General features: G+C 49.6%; 11 protein-coding genes across 11 annotated transcripts; 6 read left to right on the top strand and 5 right to left on the bottom strand.

Moving 5' to 3' along the window:
* Positions 1-33: 33 nt before the first annotated feature.
* BDR25DRAFT_361238 (uncharacterized protein) lies at positions 34-2,075 on the top strand (the record flags this gene model as incomplete). Its single annotated transcript, XM_033696386.1, has 7 exons — positions 34-151; positions 191-215; positions 274-321; positions 377-423; positions 467-1,668; positions 1,718-1,792; positions 1,839-2,075. The coding sequence occupies 7 exons, from the start codon at positions 34-36 to the stop codon at positions 2,073-2,075; spliced, it is 1,752 nt and encodes a 583-aa protein (XP_033541535.1).
* Positions 1,925-2,934, bottom strand: BDR25DRAFT_271299 (DJ-1/PfpI family protein). The gene is made up of 2 exons (XM_033687250.1): positions 2,310-2,934; positions 1,925-2,238 (listed from the first exon to the last, which is right to left on the bottom strand). Exons 1-2 carry the CDS (start codon positions 2,884-2,886, stop codon positions 2,102-2,104), a joined length of 714 nt encoding a protein of 237 aa, XP_033541536.1. The 5' UTR covers positions 2,887-2,934; the 3' UTR covers positions 1,925-2,101.
* A 450-nt stretch (positions 2,935-3,384) lies between these two features.
* Positions 3,385-5,410, bottom strand: BDR25DRAFT_241689 (uncharacterized protein; the record flags this gene model as incomplete). The annotated part of the gene is made up of 6 exons (XM_033685755.1): positions 3,385-3,711; positions 3,775-4,071; positions 4,134-4,384; positions 4,450-4,649; positions 5,060-5,117; positions 5,170-5,410. The coding sequence occupies 6 exons, from the start codon at positions 5,408-5,410 to the stop codon at positions 3,385-3,387; spliced, it is 1,374 nt and encodes a 457-aa protein (XP_033541537.1).
* Positions 5,411-6,614: 1,204 nt separating this feature from the next.
* On the top strand, positions 6,615-7,817 carry BDR25DRAFT_318961 (uncharacterized protein; the record flags this gene model as incomplete). The annotated part of the gene is made up of 4 exons (XM_033691786.1): positions 6,615-6,737; positions 6,768-6,945; positions 7,006-7,388; positions 7,470-7,817. The coding sequence occupies 4 exons, from the start codon at positions 6,615-6,617 to the stop codon at positions 7,815-7,817; spliced, it is 1,032 nt and encodes a 343-aa protein (XP_033541538.1).
* Positions 7,818-8,289: 472 nt separating this feature from the next.
* Positions 8,290-8,996, top strand: BDR25DRAFT_380474 (uncharacterized protein; the record flags this gene model as incomplete). Its single annotated transcript, XM_033697663.1, has 2 exons — positions 8,290-8,580; positions 8,631-8,996. 2 exons carry the CDS (start codon positions 8,290-8,292, stop codon positions 8,814-8,816), a joined length of 477 nt encoding a protein of 158 aa, XP_033541539.1. The 3' UTR covers positions 8,817-8,996.
* A 2,013-nt stretch (positions 8,997-11,009) lies between these two features.
* BDR25DRAFT_307039 (uncharacterized protein) lies at positions 11,010-12,226 on the bottom strand. The gene has a single exon (XM_033690768.1). The coding sequence runs from the start codon at positions 12,111-12,113 to the stop codon at positions 11,103-11,105; it is 1,011 nt and encodes a 336-aa protein (XP_033541540.1). The 5' UTR covers positions 12,114-12,226; the 3' UTR covers positions 11,010-11,102.
* Positions 12,227-12,294: 68 nt separating this feature from the next.
* On the top strand, positions 12,295-13,836 carry BDR25DRAFT_307040 (uncharacterized protein). Its single transcript, XM_033690769.1, has 2 exons — positions 12,295-12,484; positions 12,541-13,836. The coding sequence occupies exons 1-2, from the start codon at positions 12,448-12,450 to the stop codon at positions 13,617-13,619; spliced, it is 1,116 nt and encodes a 371-aa protein (XP_033541541.1). The 5' UTR covers positions 12,295-12,447; the 3' UTR covers positions 13,620-13,836.
* Positions 13,837-14,216: 380 nt separating this feature from the next.
* Positions 14,217-15,451, top strand: BDR25DRAFT_380480 (pectin methylesterase; the record flags this gene model as incomplete). The annotated part of the gene is made up of 2 exons (XM_033697664.1): positions 14,217-14,351; positions 14,400-15,451. The coding sequence occupies 2 exons, from the start codon at positions 14,217-14,219 to the stop codon at positions 15,405-15,407; spliced, it is 1,143 nt and encodes a 380-aa protein (XP_033541542.1). The 3' UTR covers positions 15,408-15,451.
* An 899-nt stretch (positions 15,452-16,350) lies between these two features.
* Positions 16,351-17,258, bottom strand: BDR25DRAFT_94734 (uncharacterized protein). The gene has a single exon (XM_033699283.1). It carries the CDS (start codon positions 17,121-17,123, stop codon positions 16,554-16,556), a length of 570 nt encoding a protein of 189 aa, XP_033541543.1. The 5' UTR covers positions 17,124-17,258; the 3' UTR covers positions 16,351-16,553.
* A 900-nt stretch (positions 17,259-18,158) lies between these two features.
* BDR25DRAFT_396582 (uncharacterized protein) lies at positions 18,159-21,831 on the top strand (the record flags this gene model as incomplete). The annotated part of the gene is made up of 23 exons (XM_033698444.1): positions 18,159-18,481; positions 18,544-18,590; positions 18,615-18,708; positions 18,748-18,841; positions 18,889-19,050; positions 19,116-19,184; positions 19,225-19,581; positions 19,636-19,727; positions 19,754-19,863; positions 19,902-19,937; positions 19,978-20,025; positions 20,108-20,169; positions 20,221-20,237; positions 20,285-20,435; positions 20,465-20,561; positions 20,588-20,608; positions 20,665-20,781; positions 20,839-20,921; positions 20,988-21,004; positions 21,044-21,125; positions 21,166-21,361; positions 21,391-21,519; positions 21,592-21,831. Exons 1-23 carry the CDS (start codon positions 18,184-18,186, stop codon positions 21,829-21,831), a joined length of 2,619 nt encoding a protein of 872 aa, XP_033541544.1. The 5' UTR covers positions 18,159-18,183.
* Positions 21,832-21,854: 23 nt separating this feature from the next.
* BDR25DRAFT_361248 (uncharacterized protein) lies at positions 21,855-22,515 on the bottom strand (the record flags this gene model as incomplete). Its single annotated transcript, XM_033696387.1, has 3 exons — positions 21,855-22,072; positions 22,125-22,327; positions 22,364-22,515. 3 exons carry the CDS (start codon positions 22,513-22,515, stop codon positions 21,855-21,857), a joined length of 573 nt encoding a protein of 190 aa, XP_033541545.1.
* Positions 22,516-22,990: the final 475 nt, after the last annotated feature.

Genomic DNA, 22,990 nt, shown 5'->3' on the forward strand with positions numbered 1-22,990 from the left:
AAAATGGAAAGGGCTCTGACATACTAGCTATCCATGTCTTTATCTACTCTAAATCCACTCCAATTATCCATATTAGCACCACAGTCTCAACATCGCTCGCTATCGTTCCGCATTCATTTCACGCTAATATTTTACTTCTACAACTTCAATTGTCCGTGAACTAGCAGGCAACCCCATCGTCCGCGCTCAGGCTTACTCGTCATTTACGATGCTAGGTGTGTTGCGCTCTTCTTGTTTGTCTAGTGCGTCTCTTCACATCACTGAACATGACAGGAATCGAGTAGTACGCAATATTTCGCACCGTATTGGGATACCATTCACGTAACAGCCTCTCAGCTATCAAGCCCATTCTAGAACAAACGAGATCCGGCCCGAGAACTATCACCAGTAGCTTTCAACCTCACGAGCCCCTAAAGCACCATGGTTTCTAGTCTGAGTAAAAGAGAGGCATCACCTGCCGATGTAGCAATCGTATTCGTTATAATTGTCTCCACAATCCTTCTCCTCATCCTAATCATCTCGATATTCATTTTCAATGCCCGAGTCGAGTTCTCCCGAGAATTCTGGGACTATCTCCTCGACTGCCTGAAAACGGCCTGGAACTATATCAATGGGTTTTTCAAAGCATGCTGGCCCTGTAAGGACAATAACATGGACGACGATGGTAACCCTCTCGCCAACCAAGAAGCCAACGGTGGCGAATCGGGCAACGACGGTGAGCTAGATGAACCGCTTCCCGGATGCCTTGAAATCGAACTAGAACATGAAGGACATGGGTCAGTACAAAGACCTAATCATTGCAGCAGCCCCGGCCCTCACGATTATTACGCCACCCCTAGCCCAGATTCCTCCTGGAATGATGAAAATAGCATCGAGTGTATCGATCAAGATGCCGGCAGATCTACAAACACACATCGCCGTCCCCAAGGCCTTGCATCTGCGATGAAAGGTAGAAACACTTCATCACGGCACTTTCATTTATATCGTGGAACCGCATTACCAGGGAAGAGACAAATCAAATTTGCAGCCACGAAATCTCCACCCAAGAGTGGTCGCAACAGCGCCGCCGCTACAATCCGCCAGCCTCGTTCTGCTACCGCACCTCACAACACTTTGTCTGATTTCACAAACACTGATCTATCTTTTGGCGAACCCGATGCGCTTGGTGATTCAGATGGAGGTGTTCCGACTGCCTGTTATCGACGCATGAGCAATGACAGCGGCATTGGAACCATACCTATCAGCCGTCTCCAAGACGAAGTTGAAGTCGAACCGAGTTATTACCCAGAAGCCACGGAATTCCTAGAGAACGGGGGCTCCCCAACTGAGAGCACTCATTCAGCCGAGAGTTACGTATATCCGATTCCAGGTCGCCTCTTCGAATTCGGTCGTCTAAAATATGGGAAAGGTTTGAGAGCCTCAATTCATACACCGAAATTATTAATCGCGAGAGAGGCAATGCCGACAGTTCCTGCTCAGGCGGTTGCCGGGGGGGCTTTACTCACTATTATCTCAAGGAAAGATTCACGGTATTTTGAGGAGGGTGGCGGAGGGAGGCACCTACAGCCAACCGAAGAGACTCCATTATTGAGATCGAATAGGTTTATCGCGGCGCAGCGCGGAGATGGAGGATCTCAAGAAGAGCATACTTACTCCATGGCAGAGGACGTCTTCTATTAAAGATTAGCTTAAGGAAATGAGACAGGGCGTCTATCAGCTCTGTCGTCCAAAGCATTTTCTACCTAGGTTAGTCATGGACAGGTTAGTGGATAGTGGCCTTTCTGCCAAGGAAGTGACACTTGGTTGAGTTAGATCATGCAATGCGCAGCACTGAATAGATTTCTCCTTGTGACCAGAATATCTACCATCATTGTGTTATTGACGCACAAATGAAACCATTAGAAGTAGGCAGCAGATTACTCACCAGAGGGGAAATTTTTACACTAATGGAAGGAATCAAAGCAAGGGAGATTCAACCCAAATATATCCTTTTTAAAATGATCTCTAACCCTCGGATACCACTTCAGAAACAAACCTCAGTCAACGTAGACCTCAGATTCTCTCAGCAACCCTGACGACCTTCTGAGATAGAAAGCAAGACCTAAAGACTTGTAGGAAGGGGTTGGGTGTAAAATTGCCCGTGTGGCCCCTCGGGATCGAAGTCCAATCCACCAAGACCCAGCCCAACAAGCTTCTGATCGAAATGCTTGTTCACATATTCAGCCATCATATCAATACCTAGAAACGTGTTAATACCTCTCTAAATACCTCACTAAACAATGGACAACCTGAGAAGAGGATTAACTCACCACATCCCGCCCCTCCCGCGGTCCAAATCTCCGTCCCTTTCCCCTCTCCCTCCTCAACTACCCACCTCTGATCACACCACTCCACCCCAGGAAACATTTCCTTCGCTTTCCCCAACAACATCCTATTCGTCGTCGCCTTCCTCCCCTCTAATACCCCGCTCGCCGCTAACCACATCCCCCCGGTACAAGTCGTCATAACGACCTTCGCCTTGCCTTCCCCGCTCCCCACCGCCTCCCTTAAAAAGGTCAAACTGTCCGGATGCACTTTCGACGGGTCTGGGCCTCCAATCAGGATAACATCAAGGTCTCGGGGAGCAGTTGCATATGTGTGCGTGGGATTGACGGACGTTTCGGGGGTCATGGAAGCTGGGGATAGGGTGGAGGAGATGTAGAGGAATTCCATGGGGGTGGCGAGGGGGAGCATGGGGGTGAGTTCGGGGACGAGTGAGCAGACGGTTTGCATGTTTTTGACGGAGAGGTTGCCGATAATGTCGAGGCCGACGAGATCGGCCATTTGGACGTCTTCGTGGAAGACACCGATGCGGAGGGGACGTTGGGGGGTGGGGTCGGACGCCATTGTTGATGAGTGAACTTAATTAATAGTAGAACAGACAATAGAGAATGGTGTATGAAGTGTTCAGAATGGAGACGAGTTTCTGGTGTCGATTTTGCAGCTAAGTCAGGTCCCTTTTATAACATCCACTGTGGCCCCCAATTTTGCGAGAAGGAACATCCGTTCCGTACCAGCTCTCTCCGGGCCACATAACTCTGACACACAGCTTGAAAGGAGCTCAATAATGCTTTGCCAATTGTAGGTATTCCAACCAATAAGGACGACATAAATCTGGCTGCCTTAGATATCGGGAATTGGAGATCGGCACGGAAGCACACTGACTTCCGTCCCGGCCGATGGACCCCCAGAGGATTATCCATCTGCAGTGCCACATGTAAATGCATTGTTAGCTTCCTTTACATGCTGCTCCGCTCCGTTATACTGTATCTAAGACACTCTTTTGACAGGATCAAGGAAAGAAACCCGTTTCCGACCCTTAGCCTCCACGCAGATAATTCTACTTCAAGGTAGTTTCAGATCTGATTTCTTCTTCTTGAATCTCCAATACCGCCAACCGAGCCACACACCAAATACAATAATCATAACAGGGATAGTTGTTGCAGGCAATATCCACCACTGGCGAGAGACACTGAGTCCCTCCGGTCCGAAGTCGAAAAACGTTGTGCTAAGTATAGCAGAAATGAACGTTCCGGGGAGAAAGAACATTGTGACAGTGGCTATGGTGATCATGGACGAAGAGTCGCGTTGAGTTTGTTCGGCAATCTTGGCCGAGGATGATGCAATTTGCGTGCTGGTGCGGGATTCTCGCTGGTTGGCAAGGTGGAATAGCTAGATTCCGTTCAGTTAGTGCCCAGGTCCTGACTAAGCGAAGTTCGAACTGATGGAACTTACGAGGTTAATGCGAATGTTTGTCCGGTCTCGATAAACCGAAGTCCACCGAACGAAGTTATCACATTGGGACTTTAGAACCTCCAAAGATTCGTCCGTGTGAGAGAACTTGTCTACCTTCCAGCCGTTCTTTGGATCTTGAATATTCCGCATATATTTCATATACGCATCCTGGAGAAACTGGAGCTTCGTGTAGAAATCCTGGCAGTCTTGTCCAAGTGTATGCCAATCTCGAGATAGTCGGTGTAGTGCCGTTGTTGCGGTGTTAAAGTCAATGTCCTTATCCCCTTTAGTTCGCTCCTACCGTGCTGTATGTCAGCATTGGAGAATTACCATAAATCCCGACTAAAGGTGTGGCATACATGCTGCACGAGTAGTTTTCGTCGATCGCCAATGTTGCGCTGAAACTCCTTAAGACACTCATCCGCAGCTAGCGCTTCCAGAAAGAAAGGGCGGTAACCAAGCGCTGAATTCTGTTTTAGATATGCGGTTAATCGTTGCATAGAAAGCGCTGGATAATTGATGCAAAAGTATCTACATCGGTGGCGCGTTCGGATGAACTGTGTGTAAGCTATTCCAGTATCCCAACCACACTGATAGCGGTATGACGACTCTAAATATTCACCAATTAGCACATCGGACTCTTATGTACAAGTCTACACTTATAAAGTGGCATACCGAATGATGCTAGTTTCCCATGATCGCCATGCCGCAGGAAGCATTGGTTTCCCATCTTGGCCCAGAAGCCTTCAGACGAGTACATGGAGCGCAGTATAACTCCCGATAATCCACCTCGCCGCAGAGAACGAACAGTACGAGGCGGGATGCTGAAATTTCCAGGGAGCCAGCCAAACATTGACTTCCAAGTATTGACAAAGCTATAGAACATTAGCTATCTTTCTAGTTGGCACTTTCATTCACTGCACTCAGGCTGCCGTGTTTATCAGAAAGATGTTGAGGTTTCTGAACCCTTTGACTAAATACATAATGTCTTTTGGTTCCCGGGAGAGTGATGTAATGGGTAACGTTATGTTTTCCTCGGAGATCATCCCGAGAGACATGATTAGCCGAAGGCCCAGGTGTCAAGTATGAGGAGAGAAAAACATCACAATAGCTAATCTCCGGGTGTCCTAATAAGAAGGACTCGGAGAGTGTCTGCAAAGTGAAGAGAGTTGAAACACGTACAATATTTGAAGGGACTCTTCTGAAGTATCGTGTGAATTTGTGAGATCATGCTGCTCCGAATCCTATTGTGTTCTGTGAGAGATCAGCTGGAAGTGCTTGTAACAATTGACCTACTGATATAATGGCATCCAAATAGTCATCATCGACGTTATAATGCCACTCTGGGAAGTTATTCAACTCAAGGTATATCGTTCGGGGTTGATGGGGTCTTACTTAATTCCATCCCACGGCCTTGGAGCACAGTGACCGTGGCCCTGAAATACGAGTCTTCCAGCTCACTCTGTTTGAGGCCCCAAGCAAGTAGCGACTCATCTTCTAGTTCCGGATACTGAGAGAGCTCAAAGTCATTGGATACCTGATAACTATCTGGAGGAAGGGGAGGCAATGGCCATTGTTTCCAGCTTCTGTTGCGGTGAGGTTGTTTCAAAAAGGTTGGGCTAGGAGGAGATGCCATGTCATCAGAGCCGCAGAGAAACTAGGAAACGAGAAAATGTTGCCTAAACGTGCGACCGAAATTCGATGGTCTGACAAGGCATGGAGCGACTCATTTCTATCGTTTTAGGACTACGTTATTGTAGGTACATAAGAGTTGGATACGGAGGATTCAGATTCTTAAGAGAATTGTTGGCGGGTCCTAAGACCAGAGATGGCTATGACCTGTGGATGTTCACAGCGATGTCTTGGCATTGGCACAGACCCCGTATTCACTAGTCCTAATTTAGAAAGTAGGTTGGTTTAAAGAATTAGTGTAAGCCTGGCAGGGGCAATGAGTTATGAGAATCGATGTGTTGTGGTCCGAGGGTCCGAGGAGCCGTGAGGTATGTATACAAGTGAGAGGATCCAAGCTCTGATTGACTGGGCAGCCCTCTGCGTTATTACTAAATGATCATTCGACATTTAATGTTGGACGGCCATTTTTGAACTTCTTAAATTCGCATTTTTAACGTTTGACGCGATGATGGCCAGAGAAACTCTGTTTTTGAATGAAGCCCTCTTCATCGGCAACATTCTCATTATGTTTATGTATCAATGATGCTCACCTATTCACGAAAAATACTGCTTCACTAGCCTAGTTATAGTCGCTTCTATCTAGTAGTCTCCGAGAGGAACGCACGATATATGATTTAAGAATGGAGTAGAAATTTGGTTGCTACAAATGTACGGAAATTAGTAACCTAGTTTCAGAAGCAAGAAAAGAATCTTGTAGACATCACCGAAATTGCAATTGCATTAGGTGATACTATTAATCAATGAGTTCATTGTGGACTCTGAAGTATATATCTTCCTACCAGTGAATAAAATTGTGTTGTAGTAGGTTAGGGGTGATAGGTAGAGGAAACGATGCCAGCAACAGAAGGCCCGGATTCAATAACTATCAGCGTATGCTACCTCAACAGCAGTGGATTTCACTAAAAGCCCAACCCATTTTATTCGCACCATCCAATTTCAAAGCGGTCGAGGATTTTGGCTTCCCTTATATCATTCACTGAATCTGACCTCCTTCTCGAACCCATTGGAGCATAAAATCTCGCGATTCCCCTCACTTTCTTTCAACAAACAACTCTCCGCCAACTGTTTTGCGCCACCCTGCAAGAAAAACTCTCTCCAACACCCTCAACTTTTAGTAGCGACGCCTAACTCCCTTGAAGTACTGTGCGATGCAGACGGTGCGAGGAAGCCCTGTTAAGCCAGAGAAAGTGCTCGCCAGCGTATGGGACGCGGATGAGGACGAGTTCGATCGTTGGCCTGTGCAAGACCAGTTTGTAGCCCGCCTACTCAGAGTAAGTCTAGTACTGATAGATTCTAGGCAGACCCCAACAGAAAGAGGTAACAGCAATGAATACGCCAAACAGCTGGAGATGTCCACTGTCAACAGGTACCTATCAGTTTACGGCTCTTTCCACCGCCAAGCTACTACCACGCAACGCGGATCTTCGTTGGGAGTTTATGGATCTAGCGGTGATTGGCACGAAGAAGAATCGACCGAAGGTGAGACCACTAGGAACACGGATGACTACGACCTGAGCTTTTAACATCTGCATGTCGAAGACCCCGAAGCCTACGAGGCCCAAGCTACCATTATGGAACTACAAGATCCTGAATCGGGCCACGTGATCGGAGGAGACAAGAATGACGAGCTCATGTCACAGTTCTTTTCTGGGAGGTATCGGAGTCTACCGCCCACCACTCCGGCTCGACACATGCACGTGGTGGAAGCCCAAGACTTCATTGAGACTGAAGATCGTGTTGTCCTTTCCGTTCGCCCTCGTCTCTGTGATGGAGTTGCGACCGTTCTCTTTAAGACCTCTCCGAACTGCCTCGATGCATTCCTAAATCCTCAAGTGAAAGTCTTCGAATGGCGGCGCGATGTGACTCGCCCGAGAAACCACTGTCTGTCGGGAGTAATTCGGAGAGTTGGAAATGAGGTTCTCGTAAGTTTATCCCAGAAGAGCACCCAAGTTCCACTAAAGCCTAATATCAAGATTGGCGCATTTCGAAACCTTGGATTTCAGTGCAGGTGGGCGTACTATGTGAAGTCCACAATCGACTTCTCTGGGAAGTGGTCGGAAATCTACGCGAATGTGGGTACTGGAACGACTAAGAGGACGAGCACAGGCCCAGCTTTGGATGAATTCGAGCCTAGCAATCCCCCTCCCGATGGTGTGAGTCCGACTGATCCACTGTACACACTGTTTGCCGGAAGAGATTTATCTAGGTACATGTTGAACTATGAATTCTGGGACTTCATCGAGTGTAAAGGAATGGTGGTCGAGTGGGAGGTGGACGGCATTATTAGCAAGGGGACGATGAAGCGGAGAACCAATGAAGGCAGGAACGACGAAGCTGGGAACGATGAGTAGGTGAGAGCTCCCACAGATCCGGTCTTTTCCTACATCTGTTTCCCTTCTATCTGCCAGAATCTTGTCTTGCGCCGATTAGATAGGTCTCTCTCTAGGATCTAGCGTTTCCCTATGACAGAAACATCTTTTGCGGAACGTCTGACTTTGGTCATATATGTAGTCTAATCATCAGAGTAAAACTCTCCGTATTAGAAGTCCTAGTAGTTGTTGAGATGCTATTTTCTCTGGTGTATCATTCAAACGGCTATCTCAAGGCTACCAGCAGACGCTTTCCCTTTCCAAAAATTCGTTTCTTCAGCTCTTCAACGCGCAAGCTAGGTTTGTCCTTTTCCACAACCAGAAGATTCTGTCACCGCTTTTGCCTCCCACACGCACCTATCCCACTATCTCCATTCCCACCTGCTTCATTTTATCTCTTCCGCTATGTCCTCAACATGGCCCACGTTTTGAACCCTTTTGCCGTGCGCAAACCATGGCCCCACTCATCTTCGAGGACTCCGATGTCCTCCCTTGGGACGCGCCAACCAACTGTCCACACATAATCAAAACGCACACCTTCCCCTTCTTGGTCAATACCACGGATCTGCAGATCTGCGAATCGGTTGCCACACTTATGCACAACCCGAATCACAAGTTTCCGGGAATATTGAAGGCCTTTCTGGATCCCACGGTCAGGCATCTCGATTTAGTGCGAAGGAAAGTCGGGGCGACTGGGCTTGGGGTCCAGAATCTATCTATTAGGAGGAAGGGCGAGATAGTAGCTGTAAGCCACGCCACTAACAGTGTTTGCGACACTGACACTGATTACCTTAGGCCGTCATGTATTTCCACAACGGGGATGCGAGCAAGTTCTGCGAAATAGCTTGCGCTTCGACCATCCCCGCATCCAATGGTAGTTGGACCGTCAACTGGGGCTTTAGACGTGTGCTTCCCAATGTCGGCGGTTGTCCTCAGTTCCCCATACCGGCCAGTTTGATGGTAATGCCGCGGCCAATGTAGCATCAACTTAGACAGAAGCAAATGGAGAAGCAGGGACAGGACAAGGAGAATAGAGAGGCAAGAAGTATGGAAATAGGGCTACAAGTGGCAAATTGGATGGCCCGGTTTATTCTGGTGGATGAACTGTGGGAGGAGGGTTGGGGCCCAAGAGGCCCAAAGGTTGAGTTCAGTGCGCAGCTGGGGAGGAACCCAAAGTGAGGGTTAGATGGTACTAGATGGTCTTTGATGTTCGTGCTTTCGCTATCCCGGCATTATATCATCCTCTCAAAATCGATGAGGCCTTCCAAAATCCTAAGATCCCCACGGAAACAGGTACGTGGTCAAAGAAGAATCCGAGAAGTATCTGCTAAGACATCTAACTTGGATTTGGAAGAAAGATCATTAGACTCTTAGAAAATTTTAGTCCCGGGGTAAGGTAAGTCATGCCTTCCGATTTCGAGGTAAGGGCTCTCCTATACCTACTCGGAGCAACCTAGCCTTAGATATGCTACACAAACACCGATGTCCTCAGAGAAGACATCGCCCAAAGCATACCAATGCAATTGCTCACGCATTCATTAGAGCTATATCTTACCAGAAGCCCACCTATACCCATCCAAAAATGGTCTCTTTTTTCTACACTACCAATAGCAAAGCACGCCGCTATCGCCTTACTCCCGTAGACAGGCGTCATGGAGCCTCCCAGCCGTCCTGCTGAACGCCGGTCTATCTATCTAAACAACGTGTCGGCAAGGCTGTTTGCTTACGCGCCGGTCGGCCTCTCCCACCATCTTGACACATGGAACGATGCCATCTTTACATCTGACCAGCTCTAAGTTTGCGACGTCGTAGCAACCGTTCTCTTCAAACACGATCCTAATGCATGGAAAATGTTCTGCGACCTCCGTAAGGGCCTTTTCGTCTATATAAACTATTGTGTGAAACAGATTGACGGACGCCGTATCGGGTTTTTTATTAGGCGGAAAGGCGAAGAAGTTAATGTGAGAGTCAAAGAAGCTATCTAAAACCGGAAAATAAGAGGTATTGGGGCTCCTAGCAGTTGTTAAAATTCGTTGTGTGGAACTAGGTCAGTAAATACACTGAAAGCAATGGGATATGGCTCCTCCAATGGTATATGGAGACCGTTATATGCGACGCGGAGGCTAGGATCCCCTGCGAATGGAAGACGGCATACGTGAGTCCCCAATATAAATCGGTTGCAGGCGAGCCTGACAAGTATGTCAGAGTTCCGAAAATTGCAGAAGGGTTGGATGGAGAGAAGATTAAACAGGCGACGAAGAGCACTGCAGATGACTTCATATTGGGTAAAGCTGGGCTACTGCAGTGTGGCTGGAGGATCTTCTGGAACGCGCCGTATTTGAGCCCTGACGAAGAACGGAGGTGTGTAATAGGGTCACGTATGTTTCACAGGGCTTTGAGACTGGCGCCGTTGTTAACGGGGACGACTACTTCGAACGCGGAGCAATTGAGAGCAGACCCACCACACTATCCAATCCAGCCCTCAAGGGCTATCCGATCAACTCATGCAGGAGCTCCTCCTCTTCGAGGCGAATTTATTCATGAAGAAGGCGGTGGAAAAATATTGATCACAGACATGAAGACGGGTAAACTCTTTTCTTACGACTCATCTAAGGCCACACTAGCGGCAGCTCCATCAGAGGCAGCCCCACCAGGAACAAATCCTGCGAATAAACATTTGTTCGAGATGATCGAGAGGACCGAGGATGCTGACACTTCATCTTGGGGCCTGATACCGAGGAAACACCTACGAAACGCGGGGCGTCGGTTTCAAAGGACTGGAGGAGTAGTATACGGTTCCAAGTTGATATGAGAAGCGATGGGGAGACGGGTCCGACGACTCTATGGGGCATATTGGCATCTGCATTGTAGGTTTCTCTACTACATTAGCGAGCCGGAAGGTATCGAGGATGGCTTCGAGCAGCCTCCTATGTAATGGCAAAGCTTGCAACTGATTGTTGCAGAGAGAGACCAAGGATGTGTGGTGTGGAGGGTTCAGAAGAAGTCTGATTCCCAAGCGTTGTTTGTACTGGTGAATTTAGAAGTTCTTTCTCTCCTTCCGTTCCCGATGAGGAACGTAAGAACCTAGGAATTATTCTTCTCAGCATTTCAGAGAATCAAGCACCGAGAGCACAGGCTTTCATTCAAAAGTTTCGTTCAGTAGGCCGATCATGCGGGATATATTCTTACAGTCGTGCCTGAACTATGTATGAGTGCTTTGGGTATCTTGATGCCAGCCGTAAAGAAACAATGAACATCCCAATCCTCTCAACCCTCCTTTTCACCTTTCGGAAGAATACCTCCCAGACTGTCTAGGAAACGGTCTGCTTGACTTTTGGCCTTCTTCTGCTGCACAGCTTTCCTCTTCTCGGCAATTAGCTTAGCGCGTTCCTCTTTCTGCTTCTTCCTCACCTCCCTCGCCTTCTCCGTTTCTTGCCTCTCTTTCTCTAAGTTGGACATCTGTTGCTGTCTCTCTTCTTCATCTGTTGAGAAAGCGAAGAATCCGGTACCCTTCAACCTAATCTCCTTTCTGCCGTCAAAGTGCTCCGGAGGCGGCGGTGTGGGCTCTTTATCGCGCTTAGCGGCAAGTTCAGCCATCTGCTGCATGATCGTTTCATCAGGGTTAAAAGCTTCCTTCTGGATCATATCGCCGTAAATAACATTTTCAGGAGGTTTCGGCCTCGCAGAAAACCGATATTGTTCATCGGTAGCCAGTCTCTTGTTCCTCTCTTCCCTCGCCGCCTCCGCTCTCGTGCCTGTCCGGTTCCTGCCAAACTCGTCTATGTATTCCACTAGCGACTCCTCCGACGCGTTCGACTCCTCATCTGTATCGGAATCCTTCTCGCCCCGCTCCTGTCTTTCTGCCCACTTCTGATCGAAATCAACACCGTATTTCTCGTCCTCGTCGTCGATATCGCCGCGTTTCAGCGCATCATAAAGTCGCGCTTTCTCCTCCATCTTCCGCTTTGTGCGCCGCCATGTTGCTTCGTCGTCGGCTTTCTCGTCGGTGGTTCGACCGCGATGTTTCTGTTGCGTGAAACCTGAGTCTTCAAGGTCCTTTAATGCGCGTTTCTTGACGTTCTTGTTGTGAGTAGCGAAGATGTCTTCCTTTTTAGGTCGCGCGCGACCAGACATAGGCCTGCTTGTCGATGACGAGGCGGCGATGAGACTTGAGAGCTGCGAGGAGAAGGCGAGGTTGCTGGAACTGGAGATTTCTTTGGCCTTGGTGCGGGATTTGGGACGCTCGCCATAGAGATGGGCGTCCTTTCTTGATGTCATTGTCGTGGCGTGGGCCTGGAACCAGGAACGAGTGTGGGATTTGTGTAGATCGGTGAGCGGAAAGGTACGGTGATGTTGGTCGTGAGGTGCAAGGCTGTCCTGTGCGATGTCGGGGTCGGGGGTGAAAAGGAGCTGGCAACTGGCGGGGGGGCACGGGCGGGGTCCAAAAAATCATTCACCCCACGACAGACCCGCGCAAAAGCAAGACGGTTCATCAACAGTCAAGCGTCATCACTACATCATCTGATCTTTCCCTTCATTTCACTCCTTGCAAATTGCTTAAAAGAGCACAATTCGCTTTTCATTACTCCAATTGACCTCATATTCATTCTCCATGCCTCTCCCACGACAAGTATTCATTGCAGTAATCGGTACACATGACCCTGAGCCATCGCACCACTTGATGAGACACTGACACGCTTTGTAGGTGCCGGAGGCGTCGGAAAGTGCTTTCTCTCTCAGCTTCAACACCTAGCATCCAACCTTTCCCGCTCCCCTTCCGCTCCTACATACCTCTCCCTCATTCTCCTAAGCACATCCAAGAAATCCATCTACCATGCCGACTACAAATCCCTCAACAACTGGGACACGGAGCTCCAAGCTTCAGCCACGTCTCCTCTACCACTTCCTCAACTGGTGGAATACTTGGTGAAGGCTCCAGGCAAGGTGGTGCTCGTGGACAATACGTCGAATCAGGAGATTGCAGATACATACCCTACGTTCTTGAAGAAAGGGATATCAATCGTAACGCCCAACAAGAAAGCATTCTCGTCGACCTATCAGCTCTGGACCGACATCTTTAGCGCTGCAGCGAATGGCACCGGAGGGGGCGGGTATGTGTTCCATGAGTCATCCGTTGGTGCCGGACTTCCAGTCATCTCAACGCTGAAGGAGTTAGTTGAGACAGGCGATGAAGTGCGCAAGATTGAAGGCGTGTTCAGCGGCACTATGAGCTTCCTCTTCAATTCCTTCCAGCCTGTGAATGGCGGAGGAGGAAAGTTTTCGGCGGAGGTCAAGATTGCAAAGGAGAAAGGGTTTACGGAGCCAGATCCGCGAGATGATTTGAATGGCCTGGACGTTGCGAGGAAACTTACGATTCTGGCGCGTCTAGCGGGCCTGAAGGTGGAGTCGCCAACATCTTTCCCAGTGCAATCTCTCATCCCTAAGGAGCTCGAGTCGTGCTCGTCGGGAGACGAATTCTTATCTCGGCTTCCGGAGTTTGATGGTCAGATGGATGAGCTGAAAGCAGCTGCGGAGAAAGAAGGCAAGGTCGTGAGGTTCGTCGGCAGCGTGGATGTGCCGAAGGGAGAAGTGAAGGTTGGACTGGAGAAATTTGACAAGAGCCATCCTATCGCCGCGCTCAAAGGAAGCGACAACATAATCGCGTTCTATACCAAAAGATACGGCGACAATCCTCTGATCATACAGGGCGCTGGTGCTGGCGGTGAAGTCACGGCAATGGGAGTCACAGGGGACCTCGTCAAGATCCTGAGCCTTCTCCAGTAAAGAAGTGGAACAGGATCGAATTTACCGGCCAATAGGGTGACGAGATATCGCCAGGTGTATCCATGAAGGAGGCACAGTCGCTTTCAAAGGTCTATGGATGTGTATGGATAAATAAAGATGCGCCCCCCCTCCCTTAGATCTTCTGAATCCCCGTAGACCTTGAAATACGTTGTGAGTATGGGCAGGAAGACCCTCTTATTAAACAGTTTCTCTGTAAGACTTTTGACAAACTTGTAATCCTGGTATGCTCATTGATCTTATGGGTCCCTGAAATATGATTGGTGGATCAATTCATCCATGATCGTCAGGTACACTTCCTCCCCGCGTTGAGGAAAACCTCATTTCCAACCTCCACACTCTTCATCTCCATCACCTATTCTCAATTTAGCTAGATCCAGCTAGTGGAAGGTCTCAATCCTGCCTGTCCTTGAGTCTGAGTTGACCATATCATCCGGATGGCGTATTGAGATTTCTAGGTTACCCGGAACTCGTCATGTAGTTCATATAAATATCCGAAGAAGGGCAAGTATATTATATCAAGCTGCCCTAAGCGTTCAGTTTTTCAGTCCTTTAGTGGGCTCTAATCTCACCTCAATCATGTCTTTCCTATTTTCTCTGTCCATTCTCCTTTCTAGCATAACGACATCCCTCGCGCTGACCACAAAGCAACGCCATGTGTGCCAAACCCCAACTCCCGAACCTTTAACTGGGTGTCCACCTCAAACTCTTCTTGTAGACCCTACCTCAAATTCCTCATCTAGAAAGCCCAGCAACGCAAAGATTTTTTTAACAATCCAATCAGCAATCCTCTCCCTTCCCCACGACAACTCCTCCCAACTCATCCTCATCACCACAGGAACCTACACCGAACAGCTTAACATCACACGTCCTGGCCCACTAACCCTCCTAGGACAAACCTCCTCCCCAAGCACCCTCTCTAATACCGTCCAAATCCTCTGGCACCAAGCCACCGGCACTTCCACCACAGGAACCCTTGACAACGCCTACACTAGCGTCCTCACCATCGCCCCAACCCTAAACGCTTCACTTACAGGCGCTGGTCCAACCGGAAACTCCGTCCCCGCTGATACCCCCTTTGGCAGCTCAAACTTCCGCGCCTACAATTTGAATTTCACGAATGATTATTTGCCGTACTCCGCAGGCCCATCTCTCGCGGTCTCGACGAGTTACGCAAACACGGGTTTTTATTACTGCGGGTTTCAATCTTACCAGGATACTATCTACATCGGCAAGCTTGGGAATAGCTATATGTCGCACTGCTCCATCGCGGGGCAAACAGACTTCCTGTACGGGTTCGGCACGCTCTGGATTCAAGCCTCGACGTTACTGCTGCGTGGATGTGGCGGTGGGATTACAGCGTGGAAGGGCACAAACACTACCTTCCCCAACAAATACGGCGTGTACATTCGCGACTCTGCTGTGCAGAAGGAAAATTCCAGTCTCGAAATCTCCAGTAAATGTGCATTGGGCCGGCCGTGGAATTCTCTCCACCGGTCGATATTTTCGAAGTGTTGGCTTGATGATTCGATTAGGCCAAGTGGGTATACTGCGTGGTTGGCGACGGATCCGAGGGTCACGAGTCAGACGTTGATGGCAGAGTATGAGGATGTTGGACCAGGGTGGAATGAGACGGGGAGGAGAGAGGGGGGTGTCACGAAGGTGCTGGATAGGGAGAAGTTTGAGGAGTATGGGAGTCCGGAGAAGGTGTTTCAGTTTTTTAGGAGTGGGAAGATAGGGAATGTGGGCTGGATTGATTGGGATGGATGACGGTCGTTGTTATGGAGGAGGGGAATAAAGGAGGGCGATTAAAAGGATATATTGATACATTAGTAATTTTGCCAACACCGCTGTACATTCGATTGTCTGATTTCGCATACAGATATCCTGGGGATCACAATCTCACCAGTCCTTGTCCGCGGTAAGGCCCTTCCCAAACCACTTAGAAGTTTGATTCGGAAGCAGCGAGCAGCAGAGCGGAAGGAGCGGTGTAGGACCGGCAGAAAGCGGAGCACGGAACGATTCGTGCTCGCAAAATGAGATACGAGGGTAGTGCAAGGGAACCTCATATGATAATCAAGTGACACCGGGACTAGCATGTGCAAATTTCGAGCATGTACAACCAATTCAGGAGTCACAAAGCGAGAACGGGTCGGGAGGTGGGCGAGAATTGACCGAGGTCTTGGCGTATGAAAAGCTTCCAAAATCTATTTTGAGCTACAAAGAACTGTGTGTCCATACGGTCATGTCCTAGGTTGGAGTGAAAGTTGATCGGACTGAGGTCCACACACGGCAGTCCAGGGTTGAAGAAAATGCTAGATGCCATTGGCATACCTCAGCGCCTGGAGCTGCACCGACTTGTGTCAGTGTTGCAGCCCAACGCCACGCATGCCCAAGAAATAAATCGCCAAAACATCCCGCACACAAAAGATGAGGAAAACATGGAAGAAGGTTGCCCTTGCTGTATTGCCATATTTGTGCCCAGTCTTTATTGTAAACGCCGAAGCTCATAGTGAGCCATGGTCGACCGTGGACCGTCCGTGGTAGACCTTCCAATATGCTTTGCCGAATGTATATGCTAATGTTGGGGTATCTGAGAAATAGAGAAGAGAAGATTGGCCGTAACAATGGAAATTATTGTGGTAAAACATGGATGAAATGAAGAGTGGAGATTTCACCAGCTGAAATGGGCTGGAAGGTATCGTTCCAAGGTTGGAAGGCGGGGTTGGCTCTGAAATCAGTCCGAAAAAGGGAATGAGTGGGCTTCGGAACGGCCTCCGTCGATGGTCAGGACCAGAGTTGAGATTGAACAATTGTGATGAATGATGACCTGTTCACGTACCCGCGTGAACGTTATTTGGGCAATATGTGTAGGCGAGAGGGAAGAATCGAGGCGAAGCCTGAAAAGCCCGTTATTCACTTGAACAGGCCAAGCGAGAGTCTCTTGGACCTCTTACGCATCTTCTTCATCAACCCAGCCTTATCAGATTGGGAAGAGGTGGATGATGCCTGTCTGAGGCTCTCCTGACCCTCGCTCGCGGTGTCGCTTGGGCTCGTCGCAATGATTCCGTCGACTTCATCCTCGACTTCAGGGAGGGCTGACGTCTGGACTGGAACCCTGAAGTATGCATCAACCCTCGCGTTCATTGCTCGGTTCTTCTCCTGAGCCATCATCGTGATGCTCGTGCTGCTGTCGGACCTAGCAAGGCTGCCACGGCGAGAGTCGCGTCGAGTGGCTGCTAGGGATGGGGTTCGGGAAAGGCCTCCAATAGATGGGGTTCGGTCGTTGCCCACCAGGCGGTACTCTGAGGTAGAGAGATTCCAACCAGAGCAGTAAGGACAGAAATCACACTTGATCTCCCATCCTGTAATTCCGAGCTTGGCCCCGCAGTTGGCAAGGTTGGTACTCGGGCTGCAAGAGCGGGTGAGGTGGTACCAGCGATGGCGGCAGGGCAGTAGGGAGACGTTCAGTTCGGCGACGCACATGTTGGTGGTTGGAGGTCGTTCACGTTATCTCAAGATAGTTTCGTGGAGGGGCAAACCTGCCTTCGGGCAGGATACTTGAGGCCTTTGAATACGTCGTGAAAACTGTGGTGGTAGAGCGAGCTTGAGAGGGTTCGAGCACTTCACAGGTTCGAGTGTGTTGATGACTGTGCTGGAAGATGACTGCCAGTATGCCGACGTTGCGATGTGGTGTTGTTAAGTTGATAAATAAGGACACTGAACGGTGGAGGAACTGGTTGTGGATAGATGGCGTTATCCTGGCCAGATAGGTTTTATATATGTGGCGTGCGAGTGGGTTGATAGAGGCTGTGACACACTCCAGGGTCGTCGTGCCAAGGAAACGTGCTGTGATTGGCGTTCGGCCTCCCTGGCCGTCCTACTTGGAACTGAGGAATGATAACGCGCGGGGCGTTGACGAAGGGCGTAACGGCGCGGCGAGAAAGAAAATAATAAGGCGGAAGTTGCAGAACACGGTGGGGATGCGACTGGAGATAAAGGCTTGGATAGTGGGTGTTGGCAGTTTGGGTAGCTTACCAACGCACCACGAGTGGATGACAACAGAACAAGACTGCGAACGATAAACGGGGCTGGAAGCAATAAGAATAGCAGACTAGGGCAGCAAGAGGTGTTGATGTCAGCCTTACTCGCCGGACATGCAGTAGTTGGATGCCGTGGGTAACATCCTGCTCCGGGGCACGGCAGCCTGCTTTATTTGAATGTGTCCATGGAGCTGGGCAGGCGGAGTGGCTCCCAGGCTAGTGCGGGTAGAGATTAGGAGCTTCTGTTGACGTCGTGTCCCAAGACCAAGCAGGCCGCTGGAGGTTCCAGAAGGGGCATGGACATTCACTGCAAGCGTCGTGTTGCGGCGACGGGACGAGGGCACGCGGAAACACACACTAGCGACGCCCGAAGGAAGCTGGTGAACGGCCCCTGAGCAGATCCGAGCCAGATTGCTGGGAATCAGCCAAAATGCCACGACGCAGTCCGCGCAGCGCACCTCTCACCGCACACACACCATACGCCTGCGCGCAAAGAAAACACCATGGCCACTCCGCCGCCGACAGGAGTGGGTGCGCAACGTGGGTGTCCCATTGGCCCGCAGCGGTTGCTATCAGCATCAGGGGGCCTCTACTTTTGGACGCATCCTTGTGCAAGAATCAAACATTTCCTAGCAGAGCCAAACAACAGCGCTTTGACGCTTCTCGAAGAGCAGAAAGCGACTCGGGCCGGGGTTGCTTTTCTGGCTATAAAGGAGAACATGGGGGCAACGGGGATCGTGGTCAGCGCCCGACAGTCAAGACCAGTCAAGACCAGTCAAGACCATAGTGTGGAAGCGCACCGTCTCTTAGGCATGATCTAAAAGATACTAAGACCGCCCGTCTGTCTCTCTCCGCCACCCTAGTCGCATCGGCCCTTTCTTTTGCTACGTGCATGGGGGCGCTTGAGAAGGTCTGAGGATGCAAACTTTCCCAGCAGTTTCTGCTCACAGCATTAAGAAAGGTAGACGATGGACACTGCACGTATCGCGTGTGCCGCAGGGAAAAGAATGAGATCCCCGGAGATGAGGGTGGCTGAACCCTGTTGCTCAATAACCGCCTTGGAATAGCCGGAGCAAACAATCTAGACTTGAATGAGGTCATTGCCAGTTTTACCACCTTGACCAGGGCATCCTCTTCCACTTTGAAGCCACCATCACTATTGTGTGTGCACAGTTGACATGACCAGTCTCACCCGACTCCATGACTAGAATAGCCCCTTTTTCTGAGAGCGTCCCCCAAGGGTTGCGGCCAACCAGGGACTACAAAAGAAGAAGCAATCCCGAAGAACGGCACGTATCTGACGGCGGCATAGATGTCGAAAATCGCCATGCTTGCCAGCTTTCGATTGTTCGTGCGGTTTGCTGGCGAGTGTGAGAGGTCCGCTTATCCCTCTTCGGGACCACATGCATTCGGTCCTGTAAGACATCTCCCTCAGTCACATCTCACATCGCATCATGGATGCAGCATGCACAGGCGCACACCTAATTCTGGCCTTGCGCCCAGAGTCATCAGAGGCCACAAGAAACTCATTTTGCGGTCCGAAGATCGGCTGAAGAGTTGACTTCAATCATGCCATTGCGCTCACGGACCCGCGAAAAATTTCCTTCCATATTAAGACGACGACAGCAGGAATCTCACAAGCCATCTAGCTCGGGTGACTGTCTTTCAAGTCACTGCGTCGACACAGCCTCAACGCCACCACGCACGTTTGTTTGGCGCTCTTCGGCCCTATTCGACCACCTTGCCTTCCGCCAGGAGCCAAGAGGAGGGGAGAGTCTTGTCATTCTTGGCACGAGCTCACGACTCCGCCAACAACGATCCACACCCCGCCCAACACTTTCAGCGTCACGCGCTCTCATACCGAAACAGACCGTAAAACATGCTCTCAAGACGCCCGCATTGTCAAGGGATAGCATCTAGAGCGCGTAAAAAGAGGTAGACCAAGCGACCATGAGATCTTTGAATAAGCTGCACGCCAAGAGCCTCCGGTCAGCGGAAGCATCTCAGCCTATCGTCTTCGGGATTGATAAAGATTGCCGAATCAAGCGTGACTCCTAAGAACCAACAAGACAGTGGAGGTTCCAAAGCTCCGGTTCCTACACCCTTGTTTCTTCAGCTTTGACAATCTGTGCTACCCGATTCCGGTTCCTGTGATTCCAGGACACGAAATACTGGACCTAGCAGTGCTCCACAGACCCCATTATACCCTAAGCCCGCATAGCTGCTTAAACACCAAGAGCTGGGGCTGTTCGACGATGTCCCCTAGAGCACCGGGAGCCCCTCACTCCGACATTTAGAAGGATCCAAGAATTGTGGAGCAAGCGAGCAGGAGCTCGGCACCTCTTGTCTAACTTATGTAAGTCCTATCATGTTCTGCTATCAATCGCAAAGAGATATCCTATCCTAGGATCCATTGACTCGGGGTAGCAACTACCGAAACTTGCCGAATTATTCACCCTGAAGTCAGCAAGCTTATCGTTCATCTTTGGGTAATCTTATGACGTACCTTTCGCCCCAATTTACCTTCCTCCTCAAGCGAGCGGGCAAGATGCTTTTGGTATTTTTCCTTTTTTTTTGGGCAGACCGCCTGCGCTTAGTCATGAGTACGCCCTGGAATTTTGGGAAACGTAAAGAATGCTATCATCCAGGACACCAAACTAAACCCTATCAACGCTAGAGGGGCATTCGAAAGAGAACCCGAGAACTCTCATGCACTCAAACTTTCAACTAAAGCTAGCCAAGCAGGTCCAATCATGTTAGCACATGCGTCCATCGATTCAACAGAACTAATGAAGATCGAACTCACAAATCCATGATCTCCCAACGCTCCAGGATTGATCTTAGAACCCGATCCTTGCAAGAAAAGCGCCGCTCTACCCTTGTATGAGTAGATTTCCAGTGCTTGAGAGGACTTGGCATCTTCTTGGCGTCCTCCCTTAGTCTTCTAGGTACTGTACATTCACTCCCGATGCGGGGACGGCAAGGCCGTCTTGGTCGCCGCGCTAATATGCCATTCCACCGAAGTCCTAAACACAACCACATGGAATTACGAATCCTGCGACAAGAGGAGAAGATGGGCGAGTATTCCTACTATCTTGACGGTTACACTAAAGTCTAGATCAACGCCTTCTGTTTCACTGATTCTACTTGGCACATAGAGACCCCGCAAGTTCGAATACTCCTTCTCTTCTAAAATTCCTCAGTGTTGTCATATCGCACTAATTATCTTCCAAGATGCGGGGTGTGCTTGCCATGCCTCAGCTCCTCCCTTAACATTTTAGGTCCATTAGGCTCACAGACTCAACAGGACACGCCAGCGCTGTGGTACTCTACTACAGAGTCCTTTTCATGGCTCCACTTAAGCACTTCGCGGGCTCCTAGAAACTCAAGACATGACTCCAGCTGCCAGCCACATCAATACTAGGAGACCTGAAGATCGCTTCGTGTGTGATCTTGAAGTTCTAGGCATGACCACAGCTGCCTAGGCACGCTAACACAATGCGGCCTGCACTTGGCTCTGTGTGTAACGTTACAACTTATTGTGCATCTATTTCTCTTGGATACGGAATAATTCGGATACACGATAATACCACGGCATATTGGCAGAAGGGTTGTCTGCATCCCTCGAAACTCCCAGCCTTGCGGGAGATAAAGGAGATTCACTACCAACGGACTTCTTCAGTTGACCGAGACACATCATAGCTATGGAGAAACTTCCCAAGATTGGCAGTGTCATTTTCCAGTCAAGCACGATTTTATCTACAGTGACGGAAAACGTGTGTCAGAGAAGGTCTCTGCGAAACAGACTCATTTGGGACAGCAACTGGAAAATTTCCATTGTAGGAACCATCAATGATCAAACACTGCTAGCCTATCAACTATCTTCTCGGACTTTAGGTATAAATTTTTAGTTCGTTGCGGAAGCTCCGTATATTATACGACCTAGCTGTACTTGGGTGTTTGATTTACCTAAAATTTTCAACAAGCAAACGCTTCTCAATCCAGCTCCCCTTCGCCTCCGCTGCCTCCTTGCTAACCTCCCACTGGCACCAACACACCGAAAACACGACATCCCCCCGCCAGACATGGAGTTCACATTCCAACCACTGTTCCAGATCTTACTTGAAAACTCCACCGCCTCGTCCCTATGAACATCGCAACTCCCAGTATCGATTTATATTGGAGGGAGATTTGAGATCTCTTCTTCTGAGCTGGATGAGGGGTTGATACTGATTTCGTTTGGAGTAGTGCTGAGGGAAGAGAAGGAAGGAAGGGTGGGGTGAAGATACCATTCCCAAAACTGCTCGGCGGATTTCCGATCGGATATCCCACCGTCGACGAACTGCTCCCACTCTACTCCCTTGTACTCCCTCCTTTCTCCCAACTCTACACCTCAATGCCAGTCCCGCTCCTGGTACTGCCCCACCACTCCCTACCAACCGACAAATCCTGTCGCTGTCCCCGCCTAACGGCTCCGCATTTTCGATGGTATATTGTAATGCTGCATCGCAATCGTCTAGGGCAGCCGGAAACGGATATTCGGGCACAAGATGGTATTCCACACTCACAAGGACCACATCCATCACAATGACCAAATCGAGAAAAATAGGAACTCTCAGGAAGCGGCTCCTGGAGACCAGACCCCTGCTGTGGATGTGCAAGATACAGGACCTCAACTTTCACCCTCGGTCTTCCGCAGGGCTTGTAACGGACCGTAATACGGTCCGTGCAAAGTGAACCGTAGCGGTCACGTATTCAGCACGAACGTACCGAGTTCGTGAGCCGTACTGTACGTTTAATGATCCCCTAGGTACAATACGTAGTACAGATCGCATTACCCTTTTAGGAAGTTTGTATGGCAATTCTAGGAGTAGAGGGGCTCCAGCGAGCAGTAGGCCTACTAGGAGCGTCCAGGAGTTTTCTAGGGCTCTAATTAGCCAAAAGTTTTGCGAGGGCAACGTTGCGAGGCAATCGCACGCTGTTAAAGGTGTGGGCTTAATAGCGCGGATTTAGTGCTCCTAAAGGAGCAGGGTAAGGTAATCTGCCTCTGGCTCTGCTGCTGGTGTTATGAGTAAGGTTCTCAAGCCGCTGCAACGGTGGTGGATGGCTATTTTATTGTTTAGCACCAAGTAAGAGAGCATATAGTTAACTTTGCCCTTAATTTCCTTACTATCCTAGCTCCTAGCTGCGAGTGCGAGAGGTGTTTTAGCGCAGCTAGTTGTACAGTAACTAATAATTAAGGCTATTTAACTACCTTCAGAAGAACTAGCTACGGCGCAAGGTAGTAAGCAGTAAGCTTTTACACCTCTC

This window comes from Lindgomyces ingoldianus, assembly GCF_010093535.1.
Source record: "Lindgomyces ingoldianus strain ATCC 200398 unplaced genomic scaffold BDR25scaffold_43, whole genome shotgun sequence".
Taxonomy (NCBI): domain Eukaryota; kingdom Fungi; phylum Ascomycota; class Dothideomycetes; order Pleosporales; family Lindgomycetaceae; genus Lindgomyces; species Lindgomyces ingoldianus.

Coding starts and splice junctions, on each gene's coding strand:
- BDR25DRAFT_307039 (XM_033690768.1), bottom strand. CDS start 12,113: ATGACATCAAGAAAGGACGCCCATCTCTATGGCGAGCGTCCCAAATCC.
- BDR25DRAFT_271299 (XM_033687250.1), bottom strand. CDS start 2,886: ATGGCGTCCGACCCCACCCCCCAACGTCCCCTCCGCATCGGTGTCTTC. Junction 2,239..2,309: donor CGCGGGAGGGGCGGGATGTG/GTGAGTTAATCC, acceptor ACACGTTTCTAG/GTATTGATATGATGGCTGAA.
- BDR25DRAFT_307040 (XM_033690769.1), top strand. CDS start 12,448: ATGCCTCTCCCACGACAAGTATTCATTGCAGTAATCG. Junction 12,485..12,540: donor AGTATTCATTGCAGTAATCG/GTACACATGACC, acceptor CACGCTTTGTAG/GTGCCGGAGGCGTCGGAAAG.
- BDR25DRAFT_94734 (XM_033699283.1), bottom strand. CDS start 17,123: ATGTGCGTCGCCGAACTGAACGTCTCCCTACTGCCCTGCCGCCATCGC.